This window comes from Pelobates fuscus, chromosome 5 (assembly GCF_036172605.1).
Source record: "Pelobates fuscus isolate aPelFus1 chromosome 5, aPelFus1.pri, whole genome shotgun sequence".
Lineage (NCBI taxonomy): Eukaryota > Metazoa > Chordata > Amphibia > Anura > Pelobatidae > Pelobates > Pelobates fuscus.
The window spans coordinates 116,595,091-116,608,519 of NC_086321.1; the positions used below are offsets into that span (position 1 = coordinate 116,595,091).

General features: G+C 42.0%; 1 protein-coding gene across 1 annotated transcript in view; it reads right to left on the reverse strand.

Annotated features, from left to right (window-relative positions):
- OSBP2 (oxysterol binding protein 2) overlaps positions 1 to 13,429 on the reverse strand; it is a 298,677-nt gene that overhangs the window by 239,870 nt on the left and 45,378 nt on the right. The window contains exon 2 of the mRNA XM_063454168.1: positions 4,237 to 4,445. Within this exon, the coding sequence (XP_063310238.1) occupies positions 4,237 to 4,445 (209 nt within the window). The remainder of the gene's footprint in view (positions 1 to 4,236; positions 4,446 to 13,429) is intronic.

Consider the following 13,429-nt stretch of genomic DNA (forward strand, 5'->3'; position numbering starts at 1 on the left):
GGACCGAGCAAGGAAGGCATTAATCAGAGAGGCAGCACAGAAACCTAAGGTAACCCTGGAGGAGCTGCAGAGTTTCACAGCAGAAACTGGAGTATCTGTACATAGGAAGACAATAAGCCGTACGCTCCATAGAGTTGGGTTTTATGGCAGAGTGGCCAGAAGAAAGCCATTACTTTCAGCAAAAAATAAAATAGCGTGTTTTGAGTTTGCGAAAAGGTATGTGGGAGACTCCCAAAATGTATGGAGGAAGGTGCTCTGGTCTGATGAGACTAAAATTTAACTTTTTGGCCATCAAAGAAAACGCTATGTCTGGCGCAAACCCAGCACATCACATAACCCAAAGAACACCATCCCCATAGTGAAACATGGTGGTGGCAGCATCATGCTGTGGGGATATTTTTCAGCAGCCAGGACTGGGAAATTGGTCAGAGTTGAGAGAAAGATGGATGGTGCTAAATACAGGGATATTCTTGAGCAAAACCTGTACCACTCTGTGCGTGATTTGAGGCTAGGACGGAGGTACACCTTCCAGCAGGACAATGACCCCAAACACATTGCTAAAGCAACACTTGAGTAGTTTAAGGGTAAACATGTAAATGTGTTGGAACGGCCTAGTCAAAGCCCAGACCACAATCCAATAGAAAATCTGTGGTCAGACTTAAAGATTGCTGTTCACAAGCGCAAACCATCCAACTTGAAGGAGCTGGAGCAGTTTTGCAAGGGGGAATGGGCAAAAATCCCAGTGGTAAGATGTGGCAAGCTCATAGTAGACTTATCCAAAGCGACTTGGAGCTGCCATTGCTGCAAAAGATGGCTCTACAAAGTATTGACTTTAGGGGGGTGAATAGTTATGCACATTGACCTTTTCTGTTATTTTGTCCTATTTGTTATTTGCTTCATAATAAAAAAAAAAAAAAAAGTCTTCAAAGTTGTGGCCATATTCTGTAAATTAAATGATGCAAATCCTCAAACAATCCATGTTAATTCCAGGTTGTGGGGCAACAAAACACAAAAAATGCCAAGGGGGGTGAATACTTTTGCAAGGCACTGTCCGCTGACTGCACTTAATTTTACATTGTGTCATTTTCGATTCATGTTGCAAAGCAAAATAACATTTTTAAACAAAAGGGTTCACTTCTTCATTGATCCAGCTCTGGTCCACACCGTGTAAAAAGAAACATGTTTCTTTGCCTGTGTTTGTTTTTTTCTTTCAATCCCTATGTTTTAATGGAAGGAGGAATTTCTGATGTTACCATCTATCTTATTAGAAATAGTAAGCATACAATGTTACCAGTATTATATGTTGCATTATAGCCATATTCAGCCCTATCATTTTACATTTTACTTTCTGTATTCCCAAACACTGGTTCTGATATACCGGTAATATACAGATATAGAGATTATTTGTGCCTTTGTTCAATTTAAATACTTTTACATTTCCAGAAGTTTCAACCTATTTTTTTTTTTAGCTTTTACTTATGTATGTCGAGCTGTAATGAAGTAAAAATAACTAAAGGACACATATGTATCCAAATTGTTTGGCGCAGCATCCTACAATGCCTAGGATACAAGTGCAGGCTAAATGGAAAGGTCTTAAAAGAATACTATACTGTCAGAATACAAATGTGTATTCCTGACCCTATATTGTTAAAAAAACACATGTACGGTCCCTGCCCCTCCCCCCCCCCCCCCCTTGCCCTTTTAAATATAGTAAAAAAACATTTTTCTAGCGCCGCATGGGTCTGCCAGCTCCCCGATCCGCCTCCTTGGCTGACATCACCAGAATTCATAATCTCAGCCAATCACAATGCTTTCCCATTGATCATCTTAACCAAGAATGCGGGGTTAAATGCTGCCCTAGCCAATCAGCACCTTTTCATAGAGATTCAATGCATCTCTATGGAAAACATTAAGCATCTGAACGGCCGTGCTGCACACTACGCACCTCTGCCCCAGTAAGCAATTCTAGTGGCCATATAAGGAGTGCCCACTAGAGGCATTCCAAGGCTGTAATGTAAACACTGCCTTTTCTTTGAAAAGACACTGTTTACATTAAAAAGCCTGCGTCGACAGGCTATACTCCCCAGAATAACTGCAATAAGCTATAATTGTTCTGGTGACTATAATGTCCGTTTAAAATCAACTGAAGCAGACATAATAGCAATGGAAGAGGTCAATATCAGGAGAGTACCGTATGTATTTTAAATTTATACATTTCCAGGTACTTTTATAATACCAATATATAGTCCACACCTTAATATCCAAAATGGACCTACTCTCCTGGATTTGTGTGGCCAGCAAGAGATACAACATTCCTGCACATAAGGAAGTGGCATACGGCAGTGAAAATGTCTTGGGATAAAAGGTGTTCTTCACCGCTTTAAACCATGTAAAAACTTGTCAAAGTAAGCACAAGATTGTTGTGATGCTAAAACAATAAGTATATATTTTAACAAGGCCTCTTAAAATGGTTTGTATTATTTATTATTCCTAATTCCCTGTTCAATATTGCCATTTTCCTCCCTTTTCTTATCTTGCTAGTCCAGCTATTTAACTGCCCCCACTGCTCTGTCATTATGTTTCTCACTAATTTGCTTTTAGGCTCTGGCTAGGCATAAAGGGGAGATTATTTGGTCAATAATTGATCAACTTCCTTTTAAAATTGCATATATTGCCTTCTCTGTTAGTATAGTAATTAGCAATACATTAATGAATATGGAACATCCAACTACTTAGGGAAGTATGCGATTCACAAAGCATGGCTTGAGGTATTCAGACAGTCAGAAGAGAGAGCTAATATTGCAGAGGAGACATGTGCACCAGCACATATCCATCAGCTTGTAAACAATACTGGAGGGAGACAGATACTTGGCCAATCAGATGTTACAGATGGCAGAGCAGCATTATTATAATTAATGGTGTATATGTATGTATATATCTTAACTCCGTGAAGAAAGGCACACGCTGGGCTTTTTGAAGAAAATTTGTCTTTATTAATAACACATGAATTACAGCAAATTGATGTTTCAGTCCATCATAGGACTTTCATCAGGATCCATCAGCATGTGCCTTTCTTCATGGAGATTTATGTTGATTTGGCTGAAAGAGCACCGTGGCACTTATATTACAAATGTGAGTGCAGGATCGTGGAAAATATATATATATTGGGTGTAAAGGTGACACCAAAAGACTATACACGTTATGCAGATAAAACATAACTTGGGTTATTTACTAAACCAGGACTTGTGGAGAATCGGTAAGCAAAATGCAAAAGGACAAGTGCTGAGCTTAAAAATAGCAGAGTTAAAGAACATTACCATGTCCCAGTAAACATATTACAATATTACATATTATATTATAGAAGAAAAGCAGCTAACCGTTTTAAAATATTTAGTACACATATGTAACCGTGTAGCTTTGTCACTTTCAGGGTCTCTGCATTTTTTCAAGCCAAGATAACATGATGACTGGATGTGTGGCAGCCAGGAGAAGAAGCTAAACAAAGATATACTTCCCTGAAGCTCTGGTGGGTGACACCATTTTCCTTCCAACGTCTATCTTCAGGTTTTGCAACATTAACTGTCTGGCACTTCCATTGCAAGAATACCAAGCAGAGGACTATGGAAGATTTCAGAGACCACTGGATCTTTCACAGAGCTTCTCATGCAATGTGTGAGAAAATGCCCTTTCCTGTAGCCATCACTAGAGGCTGCTAGAAAATGACAAAAGTTGAAAAATTTGGCCCTAAAACAAGGTAGTCTCTGCTTTCCCTTATGGAATTTTGGGTTGGAGTTAGCATTTCAAGGAAGAGTTTACCTTTATGAAATACTTAGAAGTAAGAGCACTCAAATATTCTTTAACATATACAAAGAATATTCATGACTAATGTTCATTTGTAAAGTTACCTAAAACAAACCATGAACAGACAACACTCAGTCACACTAAAGCAGCAATAAAGTATATAAATGAATACAACTGTCTAGCGCACTTTTAGAGAATGGTTCACAAAATTAACAAATACATGTTCCCTCTATGCTAACAAGTTGCATTAGTTCCACAGGCTGTGATACATAATGCTAATATCACATATCAAATATAGTTAATGTAGATTGTTGTCATGTCTACAGGGAACATATGATCAAGAATACTATAAGGTTATACACCATTTCCATTAAATACCTGATAAAAGACAAAAAATTCACAGACTGTTTCCCTGCACTCTGGGAAGGACTCTACCTGACTGGTTGTTCATCATACGGATAGCTTTGGCTTTCGCCAACTCCAAAGCAGTAACCCATCTCTGCCTCTCCACCTCACAGCTTGCTTTGAGATGGTATGTCCGGCCCCCATTAGATAGGACAATGTTACAGGAATCTTCTGTGTCAATGTGAGCGGTTGACAAATTAATGGTTCCTCGACATGTGTGGGCCATCTCAGCCTGCGTCCTGAGAATGAAAACATAGAATAATATAATGTGTGTTCAATACACAAACAGGCAGCAATGCCTAACTATATTTTTTTTTCCAAAAATCTCTCTAAATAAAGTGTAACTGTTTCAGTTAATAGAATATCAACAATACAAAACTAATCCTGTATAAATCATATCTCCCATAGCTAAATTTACATCTTGAGCACCTGCAGCTACAGAATTCTAAAGCATCCCCCAATACCACGCCTTGAGACTCAAAAAAATAAAAACATGGTAAAATGTGTTTGTGTATCATGATCTTGAAAAAGACCCGGCAGGGTCGAAACGTCGATTGATTTTTTGTACACCATTGATGAACAAATAAAGCACCAGTTTTTCTACTGACATAAAGACCTGTGAGTGCACTTTGATTTTTCATTTATTCGTATATATATTTGACGCCAGCAATTTGCACCCAAGCATATGAGGTACATTGTATTATCTTTGGAGGAGAGTGCCAAGCTTCCACCTGTACATACATATATATATATATATATATATATACACATATACACACACACATGTACATATACATACATACACATATCTACAAATACACATACACATGTGTGTGTAGTATGATCGCATGTGTAGCGGTGTGTGTTAATGTCTCGGTGTACATTTGATTGTGTGTGTGTGTTTGTAACGGTGTGTGACAGCATGTGTAGTAGTTTGTTTAGAAATGTGAGTAGTATCAGTATTAATAGTTAATTTGTGTACAGTCGGAGTAGCAGTATCTGTAGCTGTGTGTTTGCCTGTCATAAATCAGTAGGGCCATGCACAGATCACCATGTTCAGTCTGAGGGGGTGGGGCCAAGCACAGATCACCATGTTCAGTCTGAGGGGGTGGGCCATGCACAGATCACCATGTTCAGTCTGAGGGGGTGGGGCCAAGCACAGATCACCATGTTTAGTCTGAGGGGGTGGGGCCAAGCACAGATCAGTCTCCCTTAGACTGAGTACAGCATTCCAGAGTGCAGCAGTCTCTGTTAGGGTCACCAAGCAGCAGACACTGGGTGTTGGAAATCTGGCCTGATAGCTCACTAGAGATTTATCAACAAACTGGGCTTTCTCCAAGCAGCTCTTGATAATTTAAAATACAGTTTAATATACAAAAACATGTGCCAGACAGGGTAACCCATTATCTCTTTAGTTCAAATACCACATCTTACTAAAATATTCAGAAAGGTTCATAGAACATTTCATTGACTTTGACCCGATGTTTAAGGGTCATTCCAGCAAGTTTGCATGACCCAGCAGGCTTATTTTATAAAAGTTATAAATCTCCTTAGCCTCACTCTGATAAAAGGCATCATCTGCGAATCACTTCCAACGTGCCAGAAGTAGTACATGACATGAATAATGTAAGGAGATGTAAAGGGTTATTTTATTTTATTTTCTTCTCACCTTGTTATGGTTCTTTTAAAAAGGTATCTTGTGTATGATTTTCTTTGTTTGCCAACAATATAGGATACCTGCCTTAAATCTACTTATCCTGTATTTGAGGAAATCTTGTCTCTCCTCTTTATAAAAAACTTTAAATAAAAAAAGTTATTTAGGAAATAAAATTAAAAAACTCCCCTTAGAAACACTCAGTCTGCTAAGTAGATAGCCCTTAATCATTTTGAACTGTAGTTCAAAGCAGAATTTACTTTTTTTCAATACAGAAGCCTTGTATGTTCTATAAGAATGTGCCATATGATCCAATGTTTCTCTATAAGAAGCTTCTGATTAGACATAGAATGACTTAACAGAGAGCAGAATTTCCCGGCACTGGAATAAAAGGTACGTTTACTAGCTTTCACCTTTTTGAAGCTCAAGGGGGCGTTTATCTATACAGTTTAAGTGGAACCTACCACCACATACATGATCATCTGCCACGATTTATTGGCGGACCACCTGGGAACGCCTCTTACCGAAACCAGCCTCCATACGGCATAAAGATGCTGCTACCTCACTTGCTCCGTAACTGTTCTTGGAGCAGGGCTCTCAGCTCACCATCCAGATCCCCCAAGCTGAAACCCGTGGACCTCACCAGACTTTTACAGTTTACAGTTCGCCCCGAATGGGACAAGAAAGAATACTGGATAAGTCCAGTATTTAAGGGGAAAGTAGGAGGGGCTATTTAAATTATGGATTTATTTATCTTAAGTCGGCTTGTCCATTAAAAGATACATCCCCACAGGTACTGCCACTATATATTAGGAAAAACATATTTTTAAAAGGTTTTTCTCCCAATTTATAAATTTGCTGGCAAAACCACTAGCACAATGTACACATGAAATTTCCTGCTCTTTTAAAAAGTGAAAAAGTAGTTTTGTGTAGGACAGGTGCCCTTTAAGAAACATTAATTCAAACAAATCTATACATATATATTTTTAATTAGAACATTCTTTTGGGTAAACTTGAGTTTAAAGGGACACTATAGTCACCTGAACAACTTTAGCTTAATGAAGCAGTTTTGGTCTATAGAACATGCCCCTGCAGCCTCACTGCTCAATTCACTGCCATTTAGGAGTTAAATCCCTTTGTTTATGAACCCTAGTCACACCTCCCTGCATGTGACTTGCACAGCCTTCCATAAACACTTCCTGTAAAGAGAGCCCTATTTAGGCTTTTTTGCCAGTTCTGTTTAACTAAGATTTTCTTATCCCCTGCTATGTTAATAGCTTGCTAGACCCTGCAAGAGCCTCCTGTATGTGATTAAAGTTCAATTTACAGAGAAAGAGATACAATTGTTTAAGGTAAATTACATCTGTTTGAAAGTGAAACCAGTTTTTTTTTCATGCAGGCTCTGTCAATCATAGCCAGGGGAGGTGTGGCTAGGGCTGCATAAACAGAAACAAAGTGATTTAACTCCTAAATGACAGTGAATTGAGCAGTGAAATTGCAGGGGAATGATCTATACACTAAAACTGCTTTATTTAGCTAAATTAGTTTAGGTGACTATAGTGTTCCTTTAAAGAATAGTTAAATACTAAAAAATAGTAATCTATGCCACAGAAGGCACGATATTATTATTGTTACTATTCAAGATGCCAAAACAATTTTTTTTTTTTGCAGTATTCAATTTTACCTTTTTTATGGGATCAGAAAGACATCTTCACTTTTGTGCCAAAGGATAGTTGGTTGCAACACACACACACAGAACTGTCTAATGTAAGTTCTGTGCAAAAATGATGTCTGTTGTCAGCGCACTGAATGATATTCTTCTCTTGCAGGCAGCCCTGTGAGTGTGGCTGTAAATAGCAGTGGTTTGGACTGCATGTGTTTTGCTTGCCGAAGTCCATGCATATAATACTCCTGTCCCCACTGACTGCAAACTACTTGAATAGCGTTCACTGATATATTCTCCTACCCTCCTTCGTTTCACCCCTATATAAAATTCCATGTGACCAAATGCTTCCCCCCCCCCCCCCCCCCGCTTGTCAAGCCCCCATCCACCCCTTTTTCAGTACACACTCCTGTTCAATGCTTCAGATAGAAAATAATTAAATGCAATGCCTTTCTATGTGAAAAGGCTAATTGGCAAATTTGCAGCACTCCTGCCATTGGTCCAATGCTTTTCATTTGATTGGACCTCAACAAGGAAGATGATGTAGCATTACGAAAAACAAGGTGTGGAAGCAATCAAGGAGATTGGTGTGGATTCCAGGTACGTTTTATATAAGAGCAGGACGTCCTGTAAACAGGACGTTGGCTCGTTCCTATACACGTAGTGGAGTTGCCCAAAACTTCAACCGTATTGGCTAGATGTCATATCACTAATACTTCAACACACCACGGTCACTGTACCAAACTCCCCGACCTCACTACTTTTCTCTTTATTTTCGACACTAAATACCCCACACCAGCCAGATATCTAATTTTTCATATCCTCATGGCGGCATTGCACTTTATAGCAAAAAACTGTCATTCGAAATGTAATGCCTCTATGCGAGAGCTGATTCGACATATCTCCCAAATCTGGAAATACGAGACTAACACAACTATAGTAACAACCCGCAACAGTTGGAGCCATGAAGTTTGGGAAAACTGGGAGTTAAAACACCCAACCTGAACATCCAGAATTAGGCTAACGAATACACTACATTGGGTAACTTCACTTATAGGGGTTCTTACCGGTCCCCGGTGTTTTCCCCAGGCTGACACACTCAGACGGTCAACAACTTTGGGAGTAGGTCTGGAACTGCAACGACTCTAAGACTGTGGGGTCCCCGTGGTATCAATAACTGGAGACCCCAGTAGACCCTTTTAGGCTGGTCACCCACCCTCCCACACCCACCTTCCGTTGTTAACTCTCTCCTCCCCTTTTCTCCTCCACCTTGGCTGAACCATCTGCAGTTGAACAGCACTCACGGAGGAGCAGACACACGCACAAGGTCATTACACTTGAACAAACCATCTAGTACTCACAGATACAGCGACCAACCTGACATATATTATGCACAATGCGCCCGTAAAATCCCACCGGTCATGGGTACTTAACCACCGCGGCCTGGGAAGATAGAGTACAACCCGCCACATGGTTGCTTAGCTATGGTTTTAACACAGTATCAGTAATGGGTACTGTTGGGAGATTGACTTACAGCTTGGCCGGTAAAGGCCTACTAGACCCCTGTAGAAAGCAGTACATCATATTCTAGCTCCTCGACTTAAGTGAATGAGTGGTGTATGTGTGTGTGTGTGTGTGTAACTATTGGCTAGGCACTTGGCAATATATCAAATGTATCAAAGCTGTGTATCTGTTACAATATGAAATGACCAGCATGTATGTAACAAGTCAAGATAAATGTTTGTTCCCCTTCCCCCCTTTTTTTTTTTCTGTACCTCGTTTGAGTTTACTCTATGACAAAATAAAAAATTATCAAATTGAAAAAATTAAAAAAGGGCCAAATTAAATTAATAGCACTCTCTAGCTCTGTAGATTTGACAAGCCCTGTAACAGAAGATGTTTATGTACAGCTTTTAGAGTTTGAGAATAATTTGTTAATAATGTGTTAGTATGATTGTAAATATTTCCCATCTCATTTATATTTATTTATAAAACAGACTTTTCGGAGCTGTATGAATTCCTCTATGCACACCCTATGGCTTGCTGTCAAACTGCAGTAGACTGATACTGCTCTGTCAAAGCAAAGGGTGGGGTGCGCATACGGAGGGCAAAGATCATAGAAAAACAAAGCCCATCCTATGAAAATATTCAGAGAATATTATACTTAGGAACTACTTGGAACCAATACAAGTTATGATTCCTCTTATTGCTGCAACTTTGCAAAAAAGAACAATACAGAGACAAGGACTAATAAAACACACACTGTAAACCAGGTCTAAGTGGAGGCTTGTACTGTTTCGGTTTCTCCTCTTCCACTACACTGATCAGCCACAACATTAAAACCACTGATCGGTAAGGTGAAAAAACCCAGATTATATAATGTTTTCTTTTAGATCTGGTAGATGGATGGGTGAGTGTAATTTGTTTACCTCGGGAAGAGATGACAGCAGGATGCAGTATGCGAAGAAGGTAACCAGTAAGGAAGTGTTATCCTATGTTTCTGGCATTCATGTAGATGTTACTTTTACATGCACCACCTATCTAGAGATTGTTGCAGACCACGTACACACCTCCATGGCAATGTTCCAGCAGGATAATGCACCTTGCCACGCTTCAAAAAAATATTCAGGAATGGTTTGCGGAACAAGACAGAGTTCAAGGTGTTGCCTTGGCCTCCAAATTCCCCAGATCATAATCCAATAGTGCATCTGTGGGATGTGCTGGAACAACAAATCCAATTCATGGAGGCCCCACCTTGCAACTTGCAGGAATTAAAGGCTCTGCTGCCAATATTAAGAGGTCTTGTGGAGTCCATGCCTAGATGTATCAGAGCTAATTTGGAAGCACGTGGTGGACGTACACTATATTAGGCACGTGGTTTTAAAGTTGTTGCTAATCAATGTATCTTCAAGGGCAGAATAAAAATAAAATACAATTTTAGGTTTCAGATGGATCCAAGAAGGAGGAGCCCAGTTCCAGGATATATCTGAAGATTTTTACATAGAATTTACTATTGCAGACCACACAAAAACACATTTGCTAAATATTGGGGCTAAATAATCAGAATAGTAAGAATCATGGGAGGTAACTGTTCCCCTATAAAGTGATGCTGCCACCAAAAAAACTCTCCAATCAGCTACTATATAGCTCCCGGAGTGTTCAAGTTTTATAAAATACAAGATCACTAGGGTCTACTTTACCTTATATATAGCAGTCAAGTTGAAAACTACCTGACAATATGCATAACTTAACTCCTACAGAAATGTTCTGTCATGCTTGTCCTAGCGTTAAGGACGCATGACAGAATATTTCCGTCATTTACCAACAGTAACCCCAGATCGCCGTGTCTTTTTGACATGCAAATCAATTTATAACCTTTTTGACATGTGTTTTTCTTGATTTTTTGTTTGTTATTCTGTTTCCCACTGTTAAAAGACAACTACCATTAAAATGATAGACTGTACAAACGTTTAAAATCAGCAGGGGATCAAATAATTTTTTCCCCTCACTGAAAGTGTCAAGGGTAGACTATAATCACTACAAGAAAGGTGCACCACCCAGATTGTAACAGCCTACTTCCCACTGCAGTATTTATTCACTCTTGGCACACTCCAATACTTTCACAAAATCTTAAAAAAATATTTACTTCAGATGTTTTCTGTTTTCTCAATTTCCTGTGTGGCCAGAAACAGGCCTGGACTAGCCATCGGGCAAATGCCCGGTGGGTTGCAATGGCCATGGGCCGAGGCAGACATGGCCACTCTCTCTCTTTACTCCCCTAGCCATACATTACACCACAACTGAAACTGACCTATTTACACAATACCACACTACAATCAGCACACTCCCTACACACACAAGGAGGCTCCAAATACATGTACAATACTCTTTCCCAGCCCTTTTGTCTCCTGGTATCCCACTTATGAAAACACCAGAGACAAGTTACAAGCAAACACAGCACAAGCAGTGTCAGATAACAGACAAAAAGTCTGTTACGACTCTGGAAGCCCTCTAGTGGCTATGTGGGAGAAAGCCACTGTGGGCAGACTTAGAGCTGCAATGTAAACATTGCAGTGCTCTGGAATTGCAATGTTTAACATTGCAGCACTAGGTGCAAAAGGGACACAGCATCCAGACCACTTCAATAAGCTGAAGTGGTCTGGTTGCCTACTGTATCCCTTTAAGAGCAGAAGGATCTCTCAAGATAATGGGTCTTTTGTGGAAACTGCCTATTCAATTCAGACATACTCAACTAGCAGTGCCGAACTGGCCCACCGGGATACCGGTAAATTTCCCAGTGGGCCACGGCACCTGGGGCCAGGCAGACAGCCCAAATCATGAGGCTGATGTAATTGAAATAATTTTCCCCTCGGACTGTGTCAGCCTGTGTCAATCCGAGGGGAATAAAGAGGGAGGAGCTGAGGACCGGTGTCGCCGCATTCAGGCTGCCCGTGGCTGCCTGGGAAACCTGTCAGTCTCCCTTCAAAAGTCACAAAACTTTGACCGCAGGCCCCGCCTCCTTCACATAGCTCTTCCTCCCGCACACAAGTCCCACCTCCACGCCCATTGCTGACCTCGCTTGAAAGAAGAGCCTCAAAATGGCAACTTCATCTACCTGCTAAGGAGCGAGCTTGCGTGCGTCTGCTAGCGAGCGAGCTTGCGTGCGTCTGCTAGCGAGCGAGCTTGCGTGCGTCTGCTAGCGAGCGAGCTTGCGTGCGTCTGCTAGCGAGCGAGCTTGCGTGCGTCTGCTAGCGAGCGAGCTTGCGTGCGTCTGCTAGCGAGCGAGCTTGCGTGCGTCTGCTAGCGAGCGAGCTTGCGCGCGTCTGCTAGCGAGCGAGCTTGCGCGCGTCTGCTAGCGAGCGAGCTTGCGCGCGTCTGCTAGCGAGCGAGCTTGCGCGCGTCTGCTAGCGAGCGAGCTTGCGCGCGTCTGCTAGCGAGCGGTGCGCGCGTCTGCTAGCGAGCGGTGCGCGCGTCTGCTAGCGAGCGGTGCGCGCGTCTGCTAGCGAGCGGTGCGCGCGTCTGCTAGCGAGCGGTGCGCGCGTCTGCTAGCGAGCGGTGCGCGCGTCTGCTAGCGAGCGGTGCGCGCGTCTGCTAGCGAGCGGTGCGCGCGTCTGCTAGCGAGCGGTGCGCGCGTCTGCTAGCGAGCGGTGCGCGCGTCTGCTAGCGAGCGGTGCGCGCGTCTGCTAGCGAGCGGTGCGCGCGTCTGCTAGCGAGTGAGCTTGCGTGCGTCTGCTAGTGAGTGAGCTTACGTGCGTCTGCTAGTGAGTGAGCTTGTATGTGTGTCAGTGAGCTTGTCTGTTGGAAGCCTGTGTGTGTCAGTGAGCTTCTGTGTTGGACACATGGGTGCGTCAGTGATTGTCTATAGTGAGCATGTATGTATCAGTGAGTTTCAGTGTGCCTGCTAGTGAGTGAGCTTGTGTGTGTGTGCCTGCTAGTGAATGAGCTTGTATGTGTGTGTGCCTGCTAGTGAGTGAGCTTGTGTGTGTGTGCGCCTGCTAGTGAGTGAGCTTTCGTGTGCGCCTGCTAGTGAGTGAGCTTGTATGTGAGTGTCAGTGAGCATGTGTGTATGTCAGTGAGCTTGTCTGTTGGAAGCCTGTGTGTCAGTGAGCTTCTGTGTAGGGAGCATGTGTGCACCAGTGAGTTTGTGTGTTTGTGTGTGTGTGTGTGTGCCTGCTAGTGCGTGAGCTTGTGTGTGTGTGCCTGCTAGTGAGCGAGCTTGTGTGTGCATGCCTGCTAGTGAGCGAGCGTGTGTGTGTGTGTGTCAGTGAGCTTTTCTGTAGGGAGCGTGTGTGTCAGTGAACTTGCCTGTAGTAAGCTTGTGCGTGTCAGTTTGTCTGTGTGTGTGTGTATATCAATAAGCTTGCCTGTGTGTGAGCCTATTTCTGTGCATCTGTGAGCTTGTGTTT